Source organism: Lepidochelys kempii, chromosome 1, assembly GCF_965140265.1.
Source record: "Lepidochelys kempii isolate rLepKem1 chromosome 1, rLepKem1.hap2, whole genome shotgun sequence".
NCBI classification, from domain to species: domain Eukaryota; kingdom Metazoa; phylum Chordata; order Testudines; family Cheloniidae; genus Lepidochelys; species Lepidochelys kempii.
The window spans coordinates 256,866,521-256,885,272 of NC_133256.1; the positions used below are offsets into that span (position 1 = coordinate 256,866,521).

General features: G+C 50.6%; 2 protein-coding genes across 2 annotated transcripts; one reads left to right on the forward strand and one right to left on the reverse strand.

Annotated features, from left to right (window-relative positions):
- The first annotated feature begins 2,087 nt into the window (after positions 1–2,087).
- On the forward strand, positions 2,088–3,482 carry H1-0 (H1.0 linker histone). The gene has a single exon (XM_073325837.1). It carries the CDS (start codon positions 2,488–2,490, stop codon positions 3,067–3,069), a length of 582 nt encoding a protein of 193 aa, XP_073181938.1. The 5' UTR covers positions 2,088–2,487; the 3' UTR covers positions 3,070–3,482.
- Positions 3,483–10,240: 6,758 nt separating this feature from the next.
- Positions 10,241–11,961, reverse strand: LOC140906435 (uncharacterized). The gene is made up of 2 exons (XM_073330378.1): positions 11,461–11,961; positions 10,241–10,873 (listed from the first exon to the last, which is right to left on the reverse strand). Exons 1-2 carry the CDS (start codon positions 11,927–11,929, stop codon positions 10,332–10,334), a joined length of 1,011 nt encoding a protein of 336 aa, XP_073186479.1. The 5' UTR covers positions 11,930–11,961; the 3' UTR covers positions 10,241–10,331.
- Between the last annotated feature and the right edge of the window lie 6,791 nt (positions 11,962–18,752).

Below are 18,752 nucleotides of genomic sequence, written 5' to 3' on the forward strand. Positions count from 1 at the left end.
CGTTATGCATCCACGTCTTTAAAAAAAATCCCCTCGTGTTTAATAAGCTGTCACATACACGTTAAACTGCTACTAAAGTACACGAGGCACTCGATGCAAATGTAGCTGTTGAATGAAGCAACAGCGTGCTGCGTCTAATCCCTGCGTGCCTATTGTAAAGGAATTGATCCACAATTTGGATCAAAATATGTTAGGAGGTCAGATCCTACCCCCTCCTCACCTAATAATCTCACTTTTGCCCAGAGCTCACTGAATAACTCCCCCCCAAAAAACTATCGAGCTGCACCTCTTAGATTGTCTCTTTCTCTGCTTCGTGTATTTATTTATTTTTAAATCGTGTGTTCACTTCTCCCCTTTCCCCGCAGTTAAAATAAACACCCATCTGAATCAAAAAGGAGAAAGCTATTAGACGGGGTGGACAAGCACACAGAGAGAGGGCTGGAGAGAAACAGATATGGAAATTTCAAGGACAAACGGTTGATTATTTAAATCCTGTATTTAAATAAAATAATTCTGCCCGTGCATGGTTTATAAACTGACAAACTATTTGTATGCTTGTTCCCTATGTCATACCCTGCAATTGAGCTGGGAAGAGGGGGTGGGTACCGATCTGTGGGTCCATGTATGTAGATATATTTGTTTGGTGGTGGTTTTCGTGTTGTTAGGATTCCAGGTTATTTTATGGCTATTAAAAAGTGTTTCAGAGGCATTTTAACTTTCTCCACCTGAAGTGACTCGGTACCATAAGATCTCAGATTTCAGCTCCGCACCTCAATGTTTGCATCCCCGATGTTGTTATATTCATATTTGTTATAAAAAATAAATGGAAAAGGGGGAAGAAAAACAACCTATCCTTCCAGCAAAATGGCGATGGCACGTACATTTAATCTCCTGATAGCAATTAAACACTTTCCCGGGATATGTATGTAAATTACGGTTACACTAGTGATAATCTGCCCCTCTCCCAGTCCCAGGCTCCCCCTCCCCTGGTCCCCTCAAAGAGGGTAGAAATCCGTTTTGAAACGCTAAAATCGATTCCTCACTAAAAAATGCAGGAGGAAATAAAACAGCTCAGGATTGCCCCTGTGCAAGCCCCCAAACCAGTTTGTGGGGGGCAAACGGGATGGGGAGGGGGCAGGTGCAGCCCCGGGGGTACCTGGCTGGGTGTGTGCGGAGGGCTGGAGTAAGGTATGAGGCGGGTGGGGTGTCTGTGTCCCCCAATTTCTTCTCCATGGCAGTTGAGCTTGTTATTGTTTAGGAATCTCTCAGCCCAGTGCGGTAGTTTTTTGGGAAGAGGGGTAATGGAGGGAACCCCCCTCCCTGCCCCCGGTGCCCCGCCTACAGCTCAGGCAGGGCTGGGCCGTGCCCCCTGCCCGTGTGCCCCCAGCCCCGGGCAGGGGGCAGCCAGGGGGACTCTGGGGGAGGGGGATGGCTGCAAACTTCCCATCTAATACCAAAGAAAGTTTTGCAGAGCAGGAGTTTGGGGAGGGGGCAGGAGTGGGGGTCCCGGGGCTGGGGGCGGGAGGTTCCCCCCTGGGGACCCTCCCCAGGCTTGGGGGAGCCACCCCTCCCCCCCTCCTCAGCCAGGTCGGGCTGCGCCTCGCCCGGCTCGGGGCTCCCTGTGTTAGTTGGGGTCTGTTCCCGGGGCCCCCGAGGGGGTCCCGGGGCCCGCAGCGGGCCGGGATCGGGGTCCCCCGGCGGCCCAGACCTGGCCCTTGCCCCCGGTCGCTCGGCCCGGGCCGGGGCCCCCCCGGCCGCCCGGCTAGGGGGGCGCAAAGGGGAAATGTGGCGGGGCCCCGGCGGCACCCGGCGCCGTTTGGGGCGGCCTGAGCGGGCGGGGGGCGGCGGCGGCGAGAGCGGGGCCCGGCGGCGGGGAGTCCAGGGACCCGGGCAGCCGGGGGCGGCGGCGGGGGGGCGCGGGGCCGCCCGGGGAGGGGGAAAAGGGCCGCTTGGGGCGGCGGAAGAAACACAGATGTCGGCGGCGCGGCGCCATTCGGGGCCCTGAGCAGGCAGCCAGCAGCCCTGTCCTCACCGCGGTCCGCGCCGCGGCGCTAAATACCCGGATGCGCCGGCTGCTGCCTGGAGAGCCAGACAAGGCGCGGGAAGCGGAGAGGGAGGCAGAGCCGAGCCTGCCGGGGGGGACCGAGACCCGCGGACGGGGGGGAGGGGCGGCCACTCACAGCCTGACAGGGGGACCCCAGGCCCTGACTGACAGACACCGAAACGCAGACCAGGCCCACAAGGGACCGAGCCACAGAGAAGCACCTGCCACCGCCAGGAGGGGACGCCGGTCGTGAGGGGGCCAGCTCGTCTGCCCGTTGCCAGGAGAAGCCCGGCGCCCGTCTCGCAGGCCGGCCTTCCGCGTGGCCACTGGGACGAAGCATCGCACGTGGCGAGAGTGCGTGGGAGCCAGCGGGCAGCGAGGCGGCTTGAGGACCCCGTGCACAGGGCTCTTCCAATTCCCTTGGCCCGAAGGGAAAGCAAAAGATGACGGAGAATTCTGCCTCGGCTCCTGCGGCCAAGCCCAAACGGGCCAAGGCGGCCAAGAAGTCAACAGACCACCCCAAGTACTCTGACATGATAGTGGCCGCCATCCAGGCTGAAAAGAGCCGGGCCGGCTCCTCTCGCCAGTCCATCCAGAAATACATTAAGAGCCACTACAAAGTGGGGGAGAACGCTGACTTCCAAATCAAGTTGGCCATCAGGAGGCTGGTCACCACTGGTGTCCTAAAGCAGACCAAAGGGGTCGGCGCGTCTGGTTCTTTCCGCCTGGCCAAGGCCGATGAACCCAAGAAGCCACCTCCAGCCAAGAAAGCCAAGAAGGAAGTCAAGAAGGCCACGACGCCCAGGAAAACAGCTAAACCCAAGAAAGCTGCCACCAAGTCCCCAGCCAAGAAGCCAAAAGCTGCCACCAAGAAAGCCAAAAAGAAGCCAGCGGCTGCTCCAAAGAAAGCCAAGAAGCCAAAGACTGTCAAGGCCAAGCCAGTGAAGGCACTGAAGCCCAAAAAGGCAAAGCCATCGAAACCCAAAGCAAAGTCCAGTGCGAAGAAATCAGCCAAGAAGAAGTGAAGTGCAAGTCTGGGATCTTTCTTGGACATTTTTCTTCACTTCTACTTCTGTAAATAGTTTTCTTCTTTATTCTCTTCTCTCTTTCTATTGCAACTTTATAAAAGACTGGACTGTTATTTCCCTGAAATAGTTAAAATAATTCAATTACTAAAAAAAACAACAACGCAGTGCTGAGACTTGTCTTACAAGTGTTATTGGTTTGTTTTTTCTTCTGTTGTAATCTTAGAGCTCTCTATTTTTTTTAATGTATGAAATACTTATTTGTGTGTTGGGAGCAGGGGGGAATCCATGTTGGATAAAAGGGAATTGAGTTCCCCAGTCTCCTACCAGCTCCAGGGTATCATACAGGTAAATTGGCTATGCATGGAACTTGCCCATGCCAGAGTGTGGGGACAAAGACCTCTAAATGAAGGGGGTCTGAGAAAAATAATTGTGCTGGAAGATCTTGATTACATGGGATTAATTGCTGTAGCATAAATTACATTTTCTTTAACCTCAGTCTGATGGTTCAGCATTTCCCATATATATATATATATATACACACACACACACACACTAATGACAGGGAGACCAGCTCATGATGCATGTGATGTGTCTTCCCCACCCCAGTGAGAGGAATGGGCTGGAGTTGGTAATCTGTCCACCTACTTTGCTCTTGTGGGAGGAGGTTGCCTTTTAACTGAGAGGCTTTAAAACGGGGATCAGTGGAAATTTCCTGGTGGGATTTGCAAAGTGGATTTTTCCTAAAAAGGCTGGATTTGCAGAAAATCATGGTTGATGGAATTGAAGTGGAAATGGGGGTGAGGTCTAATTCCCCCACCCCCTCAAAAGAAATGAGAGAAAAAAGAGGTTCTGCTTCCAACTGCATGAGAAGCATCATCCTAATCCCTCCAGAGTCTGTAATATCTTGTGGGTTAAGAGAAGGGGTTAAGAAAACCATCTCTTCACCACTGACTGTTATGCTGGGTTCTCTGAGTGCTTTCCAACTCTGCAGCGCCCACTTCCTGATCCATAGCTTTGGTATGTAGCCATACATCTACAATAGAAAGGGCACAAGACCAACAGTTTCTTTAGGCGTGGATTTTTTTGATGGGGGGGGGAATGGGGAAAAAAGAAATGTAACCGATACTGAATCTGTCAAAAGTTGCTTTATGGAACTGGAGCTGTGTACTGTTATTGCTTAAGGTTTGGGGGGTGGGGATGGGGGTGGGGGGAGGGGTGGTTGGGAGGGCAGTGTGGAGGGGATATTTCCAATATTCCAGTAAAAACAAAAAAGTATATTTGGTGGGTTTGCTGTTTAAAACCAAGTGAAAATCTCATAGGATTGACGCTTGTTCATTTTATTTTGTAAATGTAATTTGTGTAGGAAATAATTTGCTGTCTTTGTAATTTTAGAGTTTAAAACAACAACAGCAAATAAACAAATAGAGGAAGGTTGAAATTTCCCTCATTCACTGTCTTTTGTATTCTTTAGTATTTAAAAATACACAAGATGGGGAGGGGTACATGGGAAGAAAGGGAACACGGGGAGAAGGGGTTATGCATGTGTGCACACACGGTTGGGTGGTAAGGTGTTATTCCTCTTCCAACTTGAAAAGACACTGATAGCTCTCTGGTTTGTAAGAAGGTGCTGAAGGGATAAGGAAAGTTTGCTGGTTCCTGAACTATGGAAAAACTCTAGACCTAGAGCATGGGGTATTGCACAGCGTGGAACAATTGAAAGAGATTGGGAGATTATCCAAAGAGATTATCCTCCAAGAAAAGGCAGTGGTGACAAGGGGAATTTCACCAGCATAATGCCACTTGGCTTCTAGGTTGACAGACTGGGGTATCCAAGCCAGAATACCCTGAGCACAGAAAGTGCCCAAATCACCTTCCATCTTTTCTGATTTGTCAATTGCACTCTGCCACTGAAATATTGTCAGTGTACTGAAAGAATCTTTTACTGCATCCCAGCTGGCTGTGGAAAAGCAGACTCTGAGGCCACTGCTCAGGCATTCTGTTTCTGGGGACCATTTGTACAATTTTGCCAATGCTTTTCTGTCCTGACCTGTGCTAGCCTTTGCTATGCCATATCCTGGCTAGAGTGGCAGATTTAACAGTAAGAAGGGTCAGCAAATGCTGACTGCCTCCCCACTCCTCCGAATCTGGGTCCCCCATCTCCCTCTCCCATCTGCCAGTGGCAGAGGAACAAAAAGATGGCCCGCGGTCCAGGTTTAGATTGTGGTACCCCACATGCCATCACATATCCCACATTCATTAAAATAAACTCCCTTCCCCCACCCCTGCAGTCATCTCTGCCTCTGCTCCCCTGTTCCCCTCCTCCCCAGCTCCAGGCTCTGCCATCTGCTCCCTCTGGCCCGGGCTGTGTACCAGTGCTGCTGCTGCCTCCTAGGGCGAGGACCACTGCTCCCACCAAAGACAGAACTGCTTTCGTAGGAGCCGGAGCCAGAGCCTTGAATCGCTGCTGCTGCTGCTGCTACCAGAGTTGCAGTCAGAGCCACAAGAAAGAGCAGCCTTGCTGGTTGCTGCTGCCCACATTTGAATTTGCCTGGTCAGCTGGAGGGGAGGAGGGGCCTCTGATCATTGGTGGTACCCGCTAATCAGAATTCATGGCAGAGCCACCATTTTGGAGGCCTCCCTCCGCAGGCAAACTCAAAAGTGAGCAGTGGGGACCAGTGCATTGCTCCTCCTACAGGTTCCAGCAGGCTGCAAACAATGGCAGCAGCCTGGGCCAGGTGTATGTTGTGTGGCTGAGCAGCGCTGAGCCTGCAGGGGTCCTGCAAGTGCATATGTAACCCATACAGTACACCTTCTGGGTGTGGTGTTCTGTCCCATCTAGTGGCACCGAGACCACTTACAGAGTTAAAATGAGTCTGCTCTACAGTCTTAGCTAAGAGCCAGCTGGCTTTTAGCTCATGCAGTAGCGGCTCATGCACTAAGCTCCAGAGGCCCCAGGTTTGATCTCGCCCGCTGATGACCGGGGTCTGTCATCGTTACACATGGACCCCTGAGCAGCTGCACCACCTGTTCCTCTGCCATCTGCCCCCTCCCACTCGATTCTAGGGTCCCACTCTCACAAGTAACTGAGTCAGTCACCATGGCAAGGGGGCAGGGTTCATCTTGCTGCTTCAGGGCAACTGAATGGGTTGCATGTGTCTACACTCTAACATCTCACCTGGCCATCAGCCCCAGGGTTCCACCCACCGACCTGTCCTGCTCTGCTTTTGCAAACTTCCCACAGCATTTGAGCATGCCCAGCAGTGGCTGGGAGTCGAAGGAATTTCTTACCTATCCAGCAGGGGTTGCAGCCACTGGGCATGCTCCAGTAGTGGAGTATGCAGCAAGAGGAGGTTATGGAAACAAACCACATTTCTCAGCAGCAGCCTGGGAACTGTAGTTTGTTTCCATAACCTCCTCTTGCTGTGGGACACTGAGGGTATGTCTACACTACGGAATAAGGTCGAATTTATAGAAGTCGGTTTTTTAGAAATCGGTTTTATATATTCGAGTGTGTGTGTCCCCACAGAAAATGCTCTAAGTGCATTAAGTGCATTAACTCGGCGGAGCGCTTCCACAGTACCGAGGCTAGAGTCGACTTCCGGAGCGTTGCACCGTGGGTAGCTATCCCACAGTTCCCGCAGTCTCCGCTGCCCATTGGAATTCTGGGTTGAGATCCCAATGCCTGATGGGGCTAAAACATTGTCGCGGGTGGTTCTGGGTACATATCGTCATGCCCCCGTTCCCTCCCTCCCTCCGTGAAAGCAAGGGCAGACAATCGTTTCGCGCCTTTTTTCCTGAGTTACCTGTGCAGATGCCATACCACGGCAAGCATGGAGCCCGCTCAGGTAACCGTCACCCTATGTCTCCTGGGTGCTGGCAGACGCGGTACGGCATTGCTACACAGTAGCAGCAACCCCTTGCCTTGTGGCAGCAGACGGTATAGTACGACTGGTAGCCGTCATCGTCATGTCCGAGGTGCTCCTGGCCACGTCGGCTGGGAGCGCCTGGGCAGACATGGGCGCAGGGACTAAATTTGGAGTGACTTGACCAGGTCATTCTCTTTAGTCCTGCAGTCAGTCCTATTGAACCGTCTTATGGTGAGCGGGCAGGCGATACGGACTGCTAGCAGTCGTACTGTACCATCTTCTGCCAGGCAGGCAAGAGATGTGGATGGCATGCAGTCCTTCTGCACCGTCTGCTGCCAGCCAAAGATGTAAAAGATAGATGGAGTGGGTCAAAACAAGAAATAGACCAGATTTGTTTTGTACTCATTTGCTTCCCCCCATCCCCTGTCTAGGGGACTCATTCTTCTAGGTCACACTGCAGTCACTCACAGAGAAGGTGCAGCGAGGTAAATCTAGCCATGTATCAATCAGAGGCCAGGCTAACCTTCTTGTTCCAATAAGAACGATAACTTAGGTGCACCATTTCTTATTGGAACCCTCCATGAAGTCCTGCCTGAAATACTCCTAGATGTAAAGCCACCCCCTTTGTTGATTTTAGCTCCCTGAAGCCAACCCTGTAAGCCGTGTCCTCAGTCGCCCCTCCCGGCATCAGAGCAACGGCAAACAATCGGGCATCTGAGAGTGCTGTCCAGAGCAGTCACAATGGAGCACTCTGATGGGGCTAAAACATTGTCGCGGGTGGTTCTGGGTACGTATCGTCAGGCCCCCGTTCCCTCCCTCCCTCCCTCCGTGAAAGCAAGGGCAGACAATCATTTCGCGCCTTTTTTCCTGAGTTACCTGTGCAGACGCCATACCACGGCAAGCATGGAGCCCGCTCAGGTAACCGTCACCCTATGTCTCCTGGGTGCTGGCAGACGCGGTACGGCTTTGCTGCACTGTAGCAGCAACCCATTGCCTTCTGGCAGCAGACGGTGCAATACGATTGGTAGTCGTCCTCGTCGTGTCCGAGGTGCTCCTGGCCACGTCGGCTGGGAGCGCCTGGGCAGACATGGGTGCAGGGACTAAATTTGGAGTGACTTGACCAGGTCATTCTCTTTAGTCCTGCAGTCAGTCCTATTGAACCATCTTATGGTGAGCGGGCAGGCGATACGGACTGCTAGCAGTCGTACTGTACCATTTTCTGCCAGGCAGGCAAGAGATGAGGATTGCTAGTAGTCGTATTGTACCATGTTCTGCCAGGCAGGCAAGAGATGAGGATGGCTAGTAGTCGTATTGTACCATCTTCTGCCAGGCAGGCAAGAGATGAGGATGGCTAGCAGTCGTACTGTACCATCTTCTGCCGAGCAGCCATGAGATGTGGATGGCATGCAGTCCTTCTGCACCGTCTGCTGCCAGCCAAAGATGTAAAAGATAGATGGAGTGGGTCAAAACAAGAAATAGACCAGATTTGTTTTGTACTCATTTGCCTCCTCCCCTGTCTAGGGGACTCATTCCTCTAGGTCACACTGCAGTCACTCACAGAGAAGGTGCAGCGAGGTAAATCTAGCCATGTATCAATCAGAGGCCAGGCTAACCTCCTTGTTCCAATAAGAACGATAACTTAGGTGCACCATTTCTTATTGGAACCCTCCGTGAAGTCCTGCCTGAAATACTCCTTGATGTAAAGACACCCACTTTGTTGATTTTAGCTCCCTGAAGCCAACCCTGTAAGCCGTGTCGTCAGTCGCCCCTCCCTCTGTCAGAGCAACGGCAGACAATCGTTCCGCGCCTTTTTTCTGTGCGGACGCCATACCAAGGCAAGCATGGAGGCCGCTCAGCTCACTTTGGCAATTAGGAGCACATTAAACACTACACGCATTATCCAGCAGTATATGCAGCACCAGAACCTGGCAAAGTGATACCGGGCAAGGAGGCGACGTCAGCGCGGTCACGTGAGTGATCAGGACATGGACACAGATTTCTCTGAAAGCATGGGCCCTGCCAATGCATGCATCATGGTGCTAATGGGGCAGGTTCATGCTGTGGAACGCCGATTCTGGGCTCGGGAAACAAGCACAGACTGGTGGGCCCGCATAGTGTTGCAGGTCTGGGACGATTCCCAGTGGTTGCGAAACTTTCGCATGCGTAAGGACACTTTCATGGAATTTTGTGACTTGCTTTCCCCTGCCCTGAGGCGCATGAATACCAAGATGAGAGCAGCCCTCACAGTTGAGAAGCGAGTGGCAATAGCCCTGTGGAAGCTTGCAACGCCAGACAGCTACCGGTCAGTTGGGAATCAATTTGGAGTCGGCAAATCTACTGTGGGGGCTGCTGTGATGCAAGTAGCCCACGCAATCAAAGATCTGCTGATATCAAGGGTAGTGACCCTGGGAAATGTGCAGGTCATAGTGGATGGCTTTGCTGCAATGGGATTCCCTAACTGTGGTGGGGCTATAGACGGAACCCATATCCCTATCTTGGCACCGGAGCACCAAGCCGCCAAGTACATAAACTGCAAGGGGTACTTTTCGATAGTGCTGCAAGCTCTGGTGGATCACAAGGGACGTTTCACCAACATCAACGTGGGATGGCCGGGAAAGGTGCATGATGCTCGCATCTTCAGGAACTCTGGTCTGTTTCAAAAGCTGCAGGAAGGGACTTTATTCCCAGACCAGAAAATAACTGTTGGGGATGTTGAAATGCCTATATGTATCCTTGGGGACCCAGCCTACCCCTTAATGCCATGGCTCATGAAGCCGTACACAGGCAGCCTGGACAGTAGTCAGGAGCTGTTCAGCTACAGGCTGAGCAAGTGCAGAATGGTGGTAGAATGTGCATTTGGACGTTTAAAGGCGCGCTGGCGCAGTTTACTGACTCGCTGAGACCTCAGCGAAACCAATATTCCCACTGTTATTACTGCTTGCTGTGTGCTCCACAATATCTGTGAGAGTAAGGGGGAGACGTTTATGGTGGGGAGGGAGGTTGAGGCAAATCGCCTGGCTGCTGGTTACGCGCAGCCAGACACCAGGGCGGTTAGAAGAGCACAGGAGGGCGCAGTACGCATCAGAGAAGCTTTGAAAACCAGTTTCATGACTGGCCAGGCTACGGTGTGAAAGTTCTGTTTGTTTCTCCTTGATGAAACCCCCCGCCCCTTGGTTCACTCTACTTCCCTGTAAGCTAACCACCCGCCCCTCCTCCCTTCAATCACCGCTTGCAGAGGCAATAAAGTCATTGTTGCTTCACATTCATGCATTCGTTATTCATTCATCACACAAATAGGGGGATGACTACCAAGGTAGCCCAGGAGGGGTGGTGGAGGAGGGAAGGAAAATGCCACACAGCACTTTAAGCACAGCACTTTAAAAGTTTACAACTTTAAAATTTATTGAATGACAGCCTTCTTTTTTTTGGGCAATCCTCTGTGGTGGAGTGGCTGGTTGGCCGGAGGCCCCCCCACCGAATTCTTGGGCGTCTGGGTGTGGAGGCTATGGAACTTGGGGAGGAGGGCGGTTGGTTACAGAGGGGCAGCAGTGGCAGTCTGTGCTCCAGCTGCCTTTGCTGCAGCTCAACCATACACTGGAGCATACTGGTTTGGTCCTGCAGCAGCCTCAGCATTGAATCCTGCCTCCTCTCATCACGCTGCTGCCACATTTGAGCTTCAGCCCTGTCTTCAGCCCGCCACTTACTCTCTTCAGCCCGCCACTTACTCTCTTCAGCCCGCCACCTCTCCTCCCGGTCATTTTGTGCTTTTCTGCACTCTGACATTATTTGCCTCCACGCATTCGTCTGTGCTCTGTCAGTGTGGGAGGACAGCATGAGCTCGGAGAACATTTCATCGCGAGTGCGTTTTTTTTTCTTTCTAAGCTTCACTAGCCTCTGGGAAGGAGAAGATCCTGTGATCATTGAAACACATGCAGCTGGTGGAGAAAAAAAAAGGGACAGCGGTATTTAAAAAGACACATTTTATAAAACAGTGCTACACTCTTTCAGGGTAAACCTTGCTGTTAACATTACATACATAGCACATGTGCTTTCGTTACAAGGTCGCATTTTGCCTCTTCCCACCGCGTGACTACCCCCTCAACCTTCCCCCCTCCCTGTGGCTAACAGCGGGGAACATTTCTGTTTAGCCACAGGCAAACAGCCCAGCAGGAATGGGCTCCTCTGAGTGTCCCCTGAAGAAAAGCACTCTATTTCAACCAGGTAACCATGAATTATATCTCACTCTCCTGAGGATAACACAGAGAGATAAAGAACGGCTGTTGTTTGAATGCCAGCAAACATACACTGCAATGCTTTGTTCTACAATGATTCCCGAGTATGTGTTACTGGCCTGGAGTGGTAAAGTGTCCTACCATGAAGGACGCAATAAGGCTGCCCTCCCCAGAAACCTTTTGCAAAGGCTTTAGGACTACATCTAGGAGAACCGCAAATGCCAGGGCAAAGTAATCCTTTCACATGCTTGCTTTTAAACCATGTATAGTATTTTAAAAGGTACACTCACCAGAGGTCCCTTCTCCGCCTGCTGGGTCCAGGAGGCAGCCTTGGGTGGGTTCGGGGGGTACTGGCTCCAGGTCTAGGGTGAGAAACAGTTCCTGGCTGTCGGGAAAACCGGTTTCTCCGCTTGCTTGCTGTGAGCTATCTACAACCTCATCATCATCATCATCTTCTTCGTCCCCAAAACCTGCTTCCGTATTGCCTCCATCTCCATTGAAGGAGTCAAACAACACGGCTGGGGTAGTGGTGGCTGAACCCCCTAAAATGGCATGCAGCTCATCATAGAAGCGGCATGTTTGGGGCTCTGACCCAGAGCGGCTGTTCGCCTCTCTGGTTTTCTGGTAGGCTTGCCTCAGCTCCTTCAGTTTCACGCGGCACTGCTTCGGGTCCCTGTTATGGCCTCTGTCCTTCATGCCCTGGGAGATTTTGACAAAGGTTTTGGCATTTCGAAAACTGGAACGGAGTTCTGATAGCATGGATTCCTCTCCCCAAACAGCGATCAGATCCCGTACCTCCCGTTCGATCCATGCTGGAGCTCTTTTGCGATTCTGGGACTCCATCATGGTCACCTGTGCTGAAGAGCTCTGCATGGTCACCTGCAGCTTGCCATGCTGGCCAAACAGGAAATGAGATTCAAAAGTTCGCGGTTCTTTTCCTGTCTACCTGGCCAGTGTATTTGAGTTGAGAGTGCTGTCCAGAGCGGTCATAATGGAGCACTCTGGGATAGCTCCCGGAGGCCAATACCATCGAATTGTGTCCACAGTACCCCAAGTTCGAGCCAGCAATGTCGATTTAAGCGCTAATCCACTTGTCAGGGGTGGAGTAAGGAAATCGATTTTAAGAGCCCTTTAAGTCGAAATAAAGGGCTTCATTGTGTGGACGGGTGCAGGTTTAAATCGATTTAACGCTGCTAAATTCAACCTAAAGTCCTAGTGTAGACCAGGGCCCAGGGGCGTGTGCGGCACTGTTGCCCTGCAAGAGATCTGTTGCTCACAGAAATCTACTGAGCTTTGCTCATCCGCAAGCTGCCCTTCCAGCGCCTGGTGCATGAAATCACCCAGGACTTCCAAACTGACTTGTGCTTTCAGAGCTCGGCTGTTGTGGCCCTGCAGGAGGCGAGCAAAGCCTACTTGGTGGGGCTCTTTGAGGACACCAACCTTTGTGCTATTCACGGCAAGAGAGTCACCATTATGCTTAAGGACATCCAGTTAGCCCGGCATATCCAGGGTGAGCGGGCTTAAAGGCTGCACCCCTGCATTCTGACTACTTGAATACGCCATACGTTCCAGCCGCTCCCACAGCACTCTCTGCACCCATTCCCCACTCTGGTTCTGCCTGTCACTGCTAAATTCTGCAGAGACAATCAACATTTTTTTAGGACTACCCTCACAACTGAAGGATAAATTAAGAAGCACAAAAATACATTCTATTTAGACCTAGACTTCCAACTTAGTTATTTTCACACTGGAAGATGTCTGAAAATGAAAAACCATAAATACACATACAAGTCTGGTTTTAGAAAGCAAAACGACATTTATTACAAACTGCCTCCAGAGATCCTAAGCAGCAGAAACTATCATTCTTCTTCAAGTACTTGCTCATGTCGATTCCATGTTAGCTGTGTGTGTGCCGCGTGCCCTCCTGCCAAAGATTTCCCTGCTAGTTGTATCCATAGGGCTGACTCTAGTATCCCCTGGTGGCCTGCACTCATGCACCAGCATAAGGGGTGCTGCCAGCCCCGCACTCCTCCGGTTCCTTCTTACTGCCCATGACGGCTGCTGGAACAGTCCTCTTCTCTTGCTTCGGCAAGCCTCCCCTAGTGGTTTACAGATCTCTTCTTGTAAATAGTTAGTAGTTGTCAGTTCTAGTTCTTGTTAGTTAGCTAGTCCCCTTAAGGGACGTTGCTCCAGGGACGGGGCATGCTCTGATCCTTGGGCTTCAAACCATGTGCACCCTATACTAAACTCATGCCAGTGCCGGTGAGCAACCCCCATTCCAGCTGCCAAAAATGCTTGGGGGAGGCTCAAGTCCAAGATAAGTGCAGGATCTGCAGGGGCTTAGAATCATAGACTATCAGGGTTGGAAGGGACCTCAGGAGGTCATCTAGTCCAACCCCCTGCTCAAAGCAGGACCGATCCCCGACTAAATTGTCAAGCCTGACCTTAAAAACTTCTAGGGAAGGAGATTCCACCACCTCCCTAGGTAACGCATTCCAGTGTTTCACCACCCTCCTAGTGAAAAAGTTTTTCCTAATATCCAACCTACTCTCCCCCACTGCAACTTGAGACCATTACTCCTCGTTCTGTCATCTGCTACCACTGAGAACAGTCTAGAGCCATCCTCTTTGGAACCCCCTTTCAGGTAGTTGAAAGCAGCTATCAAATCCCCCCTCATTCTTCTCTTCTGAAGACTAAACATCCCCAGTTCCCTCAGCCTCTCCTCATAAGTCATGTGTTCCAGTCCCCTAATCATTTTTGTTGCCCTCCGCTGGTCTCTTTCCAATTTTTCCACATCCTTCTTGTAGTGTGGGGCCCAAAACTGGAGACAGTACTCCAAATGAGGCCTCACCAATGTAGAATAGAGGGGAACAATCATGTCCCTTGATCTGCTGGCAATGCCCCTACTTATACATCCCAAAATGCCATTGGCCTTCTTGGCAACAAGGGCACACTGTTGACTCATATCCAGCTTCTCGTCCACTGTAACCCCTAGGTCCTTTTCTGCAGAACTGCTGCCGAGCCATTCGGTCCCTAGTCTGTAGCGGTGCATTGGATTCTTCCGTCCTAAGTGCAGGACTCTGCACTTGTCCTTGTTGAACCTCATCAGATTTCTTTTGGCCCAATCCTCCAATTTGTCTAGGTCCCTCTGTATCCTATCCCTACCCTCCAGGGTATCTACCTCTCCTTCCAGTTGAGTGTCATCTGCAAACTTGCTGAGGGTGCAATCCATACCATCCTCCAGATCATTTATGAAGATATTGAACAAAACCGGCCCCAGGACCAACCCCTGGGGCACTCCAATTGATACCGGCTGCCAACTAGACGTGGAGCCATTGATCACTACCTGTTGAGCCCGACAATCTAGCCAGCTTTCTATCCACCTTATAGTCCATTCATCCAGCCCATACTTCTTTAACTTGCTGGCAAGAATACTGTGGGAGACCATGTCAAAAGCTTTGCTAAAGTCAAGGAACAACACGTCCACTGCTTTCCCTTCATCCACAGAGCCAGTTATCTCGTCATAGAAGGCAATTAGATTAGTCAGGCATGACTTACCCTTGGCAAATCCATGCTGACTGTTCCTGATCACTTTCCTCTCCTCTAAGTGCTTCAGAATTGATTCCTTGAGGACCTGCTCCATGATTTTTCCAGGGACTGAGGAGAGGCTGACTGGCCTGTAGTTCCCAGGATCCTCCTTCTTCCCTTTTTTAAAGATGGGCACTACATTAGCCTTTTTTCAGTCATCCGGGACCTCCCCCAATCACCATGAGTTTTCAAAGATAATGGCCAATGGCTCTGCAATCACATCCGCCAACTCCTTTAGCACTCTCGGATGCAACGCATCCGGCCCCATGGACTTGTGCTCGTCCAGCTTTTCTAAATAGTCCCAAATAGTCACTTCTTTCTCCACAGAGGGCTGGTCACCTTCTCCCCATGCTGTGCTGCCCAATGCAGTAGTCTGGGAGCTGACCTTGTTCGTGAAGACAGAGGCAAAAAAAGCATTGAGTACATTAGCTTTTTCCACATCCTCTGTCACTAGGTTGCCTCCCTCATTCAGTAAGGGGCCCAAACTTTCCTTGACTTTCTTCTTGTTGCTAACATACCTGAAGAAACCCTTCTTGTTACTCTTAACATCTCTTGCTAGCTGCAACTCCAGGTGTGATTTGGCCTTCCTGATTTCACTCCTGCAAGCCCGAGCAATATTTTTATACTCATCACTGGTCATTTGTCCAATCTTCCACTTCTTGTAAGCTTCTTTTTTGTATTTAAGAGCAGCAAGGATTTCACTGTTAAGCCAAGCTGGTCGCCTGCCATATTTACTATTCTTTCTACACATCGGGATGGTTTGTCCCTGTAACCTCAATAAGGATTCTTTAAAATACAGCCAGCTCTCCTGGACTCCTTTCCCCCTCATGTTATTCTCCCAGGGGATCTTGCCCATCAGTTCCCTGAGGGAGTCAAAGTCTGCTTTTCTGAAGTCCAGGGTCTGTATTCTGCTGCTCTCCTTTCTTCCCTGTGTCAGGATCCTGAACTCGACCATTTCATGGTCACTGCCTCCCAGGTTCCCATCCACTTTTGCTTCCCGTTTTTGCTTCTGGCCACATACCCAAAAATATGGTTTTCTTCAAAGATAAGGACTGGCTGCTTCCCCACCCAGCCTTTCTATCCAACATAGTGTTGCAATTTCACATCAGTCAAGACATCTTTCTGCTGGTCTTCTTCCCCAAACCTCACAAGACAGAAGAAGAACAGCATCTGCATTCTCTGGACATTAGAAGGGCCATAGCCTTTTATATTGATAGGACAAGACCCTTGTGCAAATCGATGCAGCTTTTTGTTGCGGTAGCAGACAGAATGAAAGGGCTCCAGGTGTCAGCCCAGAGGAACTTGTCCTGGATCACGGCCTGTACCTGGGTCTGCTGTGAGCAAGTGGGGACCCCGCCTCCGGCCATCATAAGGGCCCACTCAACAAGGGCACAAGCATCTTCAGCGGCTTTCCTACCACAAATACCAATACAGGACATTATCAGGGCCGTGACATGGTCATCCGTGCACATATTTGCGTCTCACTACGCCACTACCCAAGAGGCCAGAGACAATGCAAGTTTCAGAAGAGCTGTGTCCCTGGACTCCTAGCCCACCTCCAGAGATGCTGCTGGTGAGTCACCTAACAGGGAATTGACATGAGCAAGCACTTGAAGAAGAAAAAATGGCTACCTATCTTTCGTAACTGTTCTTCGAGATGTGTTGCTCATGTCAATTCCATGACCCACTCTCCTTCCCCACTGTCTGAGTGGACAGCGAGAAGAAACTGGAGGGGTGTGGGGCATAGGCGCTGACTTCTACTGGCGCCGGTGGGTGCTCAACTCCCTTCTGCCTGGCCCCGCCCCGCCCCAACTCCACCCTGCCCCGCCCCCTCCCGCCCCCATTCCAGCCCCTTCCCCAAAGTCCCCGCCCCAACTCCGCCCCCTCCTTGCCCCTATTCCGACTCCTTTCCCAAATTCCCTCCCTGGCCCCACCTCTTCCCCGCCTCCTCCCTTGAGCGGGCCACATTCCTGCTCCTCCCCCCTCCCTCCCGGAGCTTGCTACAGCTGTTTGGTGGTGGCAAGCGCGGGGAGGTAGGTGGAGGAGCAGGGACACGGCGCGCTCAGAGGAGGAGGCGGAGGAGGAGGTGAGGTGGGGCGGGGAGGGGAACTTGGCTGCTGGTGGGTGCAGAGCACCCAGCCCTGGAGCACCCACGGAGTCGGCGCCTATGGTGCGGGGCCAGCGGCGCCCCTTATGCAGGCGCATGAGTGCAGGGCTTTAGGGAAGACTAGCGCCAGCCCTACGAATACCACTAGGGGCAAAATCTCCGGCAGCAGGGTGCATGCGGCACACGCACACCTAACATGGAATGGACGTGAGCAGCACATCTAGAAGAACAACGGATATGAAAGGCAGGTAACCGCGTTTTTATACGCTTCCTGATCAACCCCCGCAGTCTGAAGTAGAAAGTCAGGACCTGCATATCAATTCAGCAAGTATGAACCTGTCATTGTGGCAAGGTTTAAGTCAGGAAAACGAGTAGTGCGGTACCACGGAAGTTGCACCTCTAGTGGTAAGGAGCTGATGATATTTCCAGAGACACTCTGCTTGGAACCAGCGCAACTGAAGATCCTGTACGATGAGCTACAAACCAATAAAGCCAAAGATACCACAGATTATCTTAAAACAAAAAAACCAAACCAAAGATCATGCAGATGAGCATGTCAGCAATGAAGCAGGTCAAAGCTGTCTTCCTGCTGAAATAGGTTTGAAGTTCCCATCTGATAAAAGTCACTTTCCAGATTCAGTATTATCACCTGCCCTATTGCGTATGCTTCATGTATTGATTCTTGCCAGTCCACTGGAAGTGATATACCAACTGGACAGTTTCCATTTTTCCCGACGAACTACCATTTTTCCTTTTCATTTTACAGAATGAAAAATGCACTGCATGTAGATTTGCATGCCAACTGCCTAACATACCCATATCTTTCCGATTATGCATACTGTCACATTTGTTGGTTGTCCAGGAATACAGACACTCACAAATCAATGTGGGTAATAGATTTTCAAATGACGGGAAGAATATGTTAACATCAACGTCTCTTAATGGGAGGAGCAAACAACATAAGCAGTCATATAGCAGCTCTACAGTTCACAAAGGGTCATAGTATCAATGCTTGTTTTCATAAACAAGCAGCTGAAAATATTAGGAAATGGCAAGAAATACTAAAAATATTGCTTGACACGGTCAAAATTTTAGCTAGTTTACATCTCTCCTTCCATAGCCACTGTGAAGTGTTGGACAGCAACAGTTGTGATATGTACTTGAGCATAATTAAGCTACTTGCCAGACATAATACAGCTTTTGCCCAACATATCAGTGACACCAAGAGAACCAAATACAGTACTTGAGCAAGACAATTACTGATGAACTTATGAGTCTTTTGGCATCAGAAACCAGGAGGTGCATGTTTAATAGCTACAAATAAGCTAAGTTTTTGTTACTGTCACTGCAGATGCAACCACGGATATTAGCCATGTTGATCAAATAGCCATTTTGCTTCGTTGTGTTGGTATTGAGCATACCAAAGGAAAAGTAGCTATAAAATATCACTTTGTTAGTTTTGTGGCAATGAGACAGATGCTGCATCCTTGTATGACCAGTTAACTAATGTTTTATTCTGCAGTTATGGATTACAACCCAAATATATGTCTGGACAGTGATATGATGGGACCAATGTTATGGCTGGGGATCATGGAAGTTTGCAAGCAAAAATGAGAGAATAGCTTTCAGGAAAGGGAGACAACGTGTATGCACCATACATCCATTGTCCAGCACATCAGATTAACCTAGTTTTGGTGCATGCTGCTGAAGTTAAGGCCAGTCTGGCCCTGAAGGTTTTCACAACTTTGCAGGAAATATATAAATGTTTTGCGAACTCTAATCATTGATTGGAAAAACTAAAGATTAAGTCTAAAAATAATCTGTATCTTCAAACTCTTACTTGAGAGAGTACAGTTTTGCAAAGAGAAGAGGAACTTGATGGTGCAC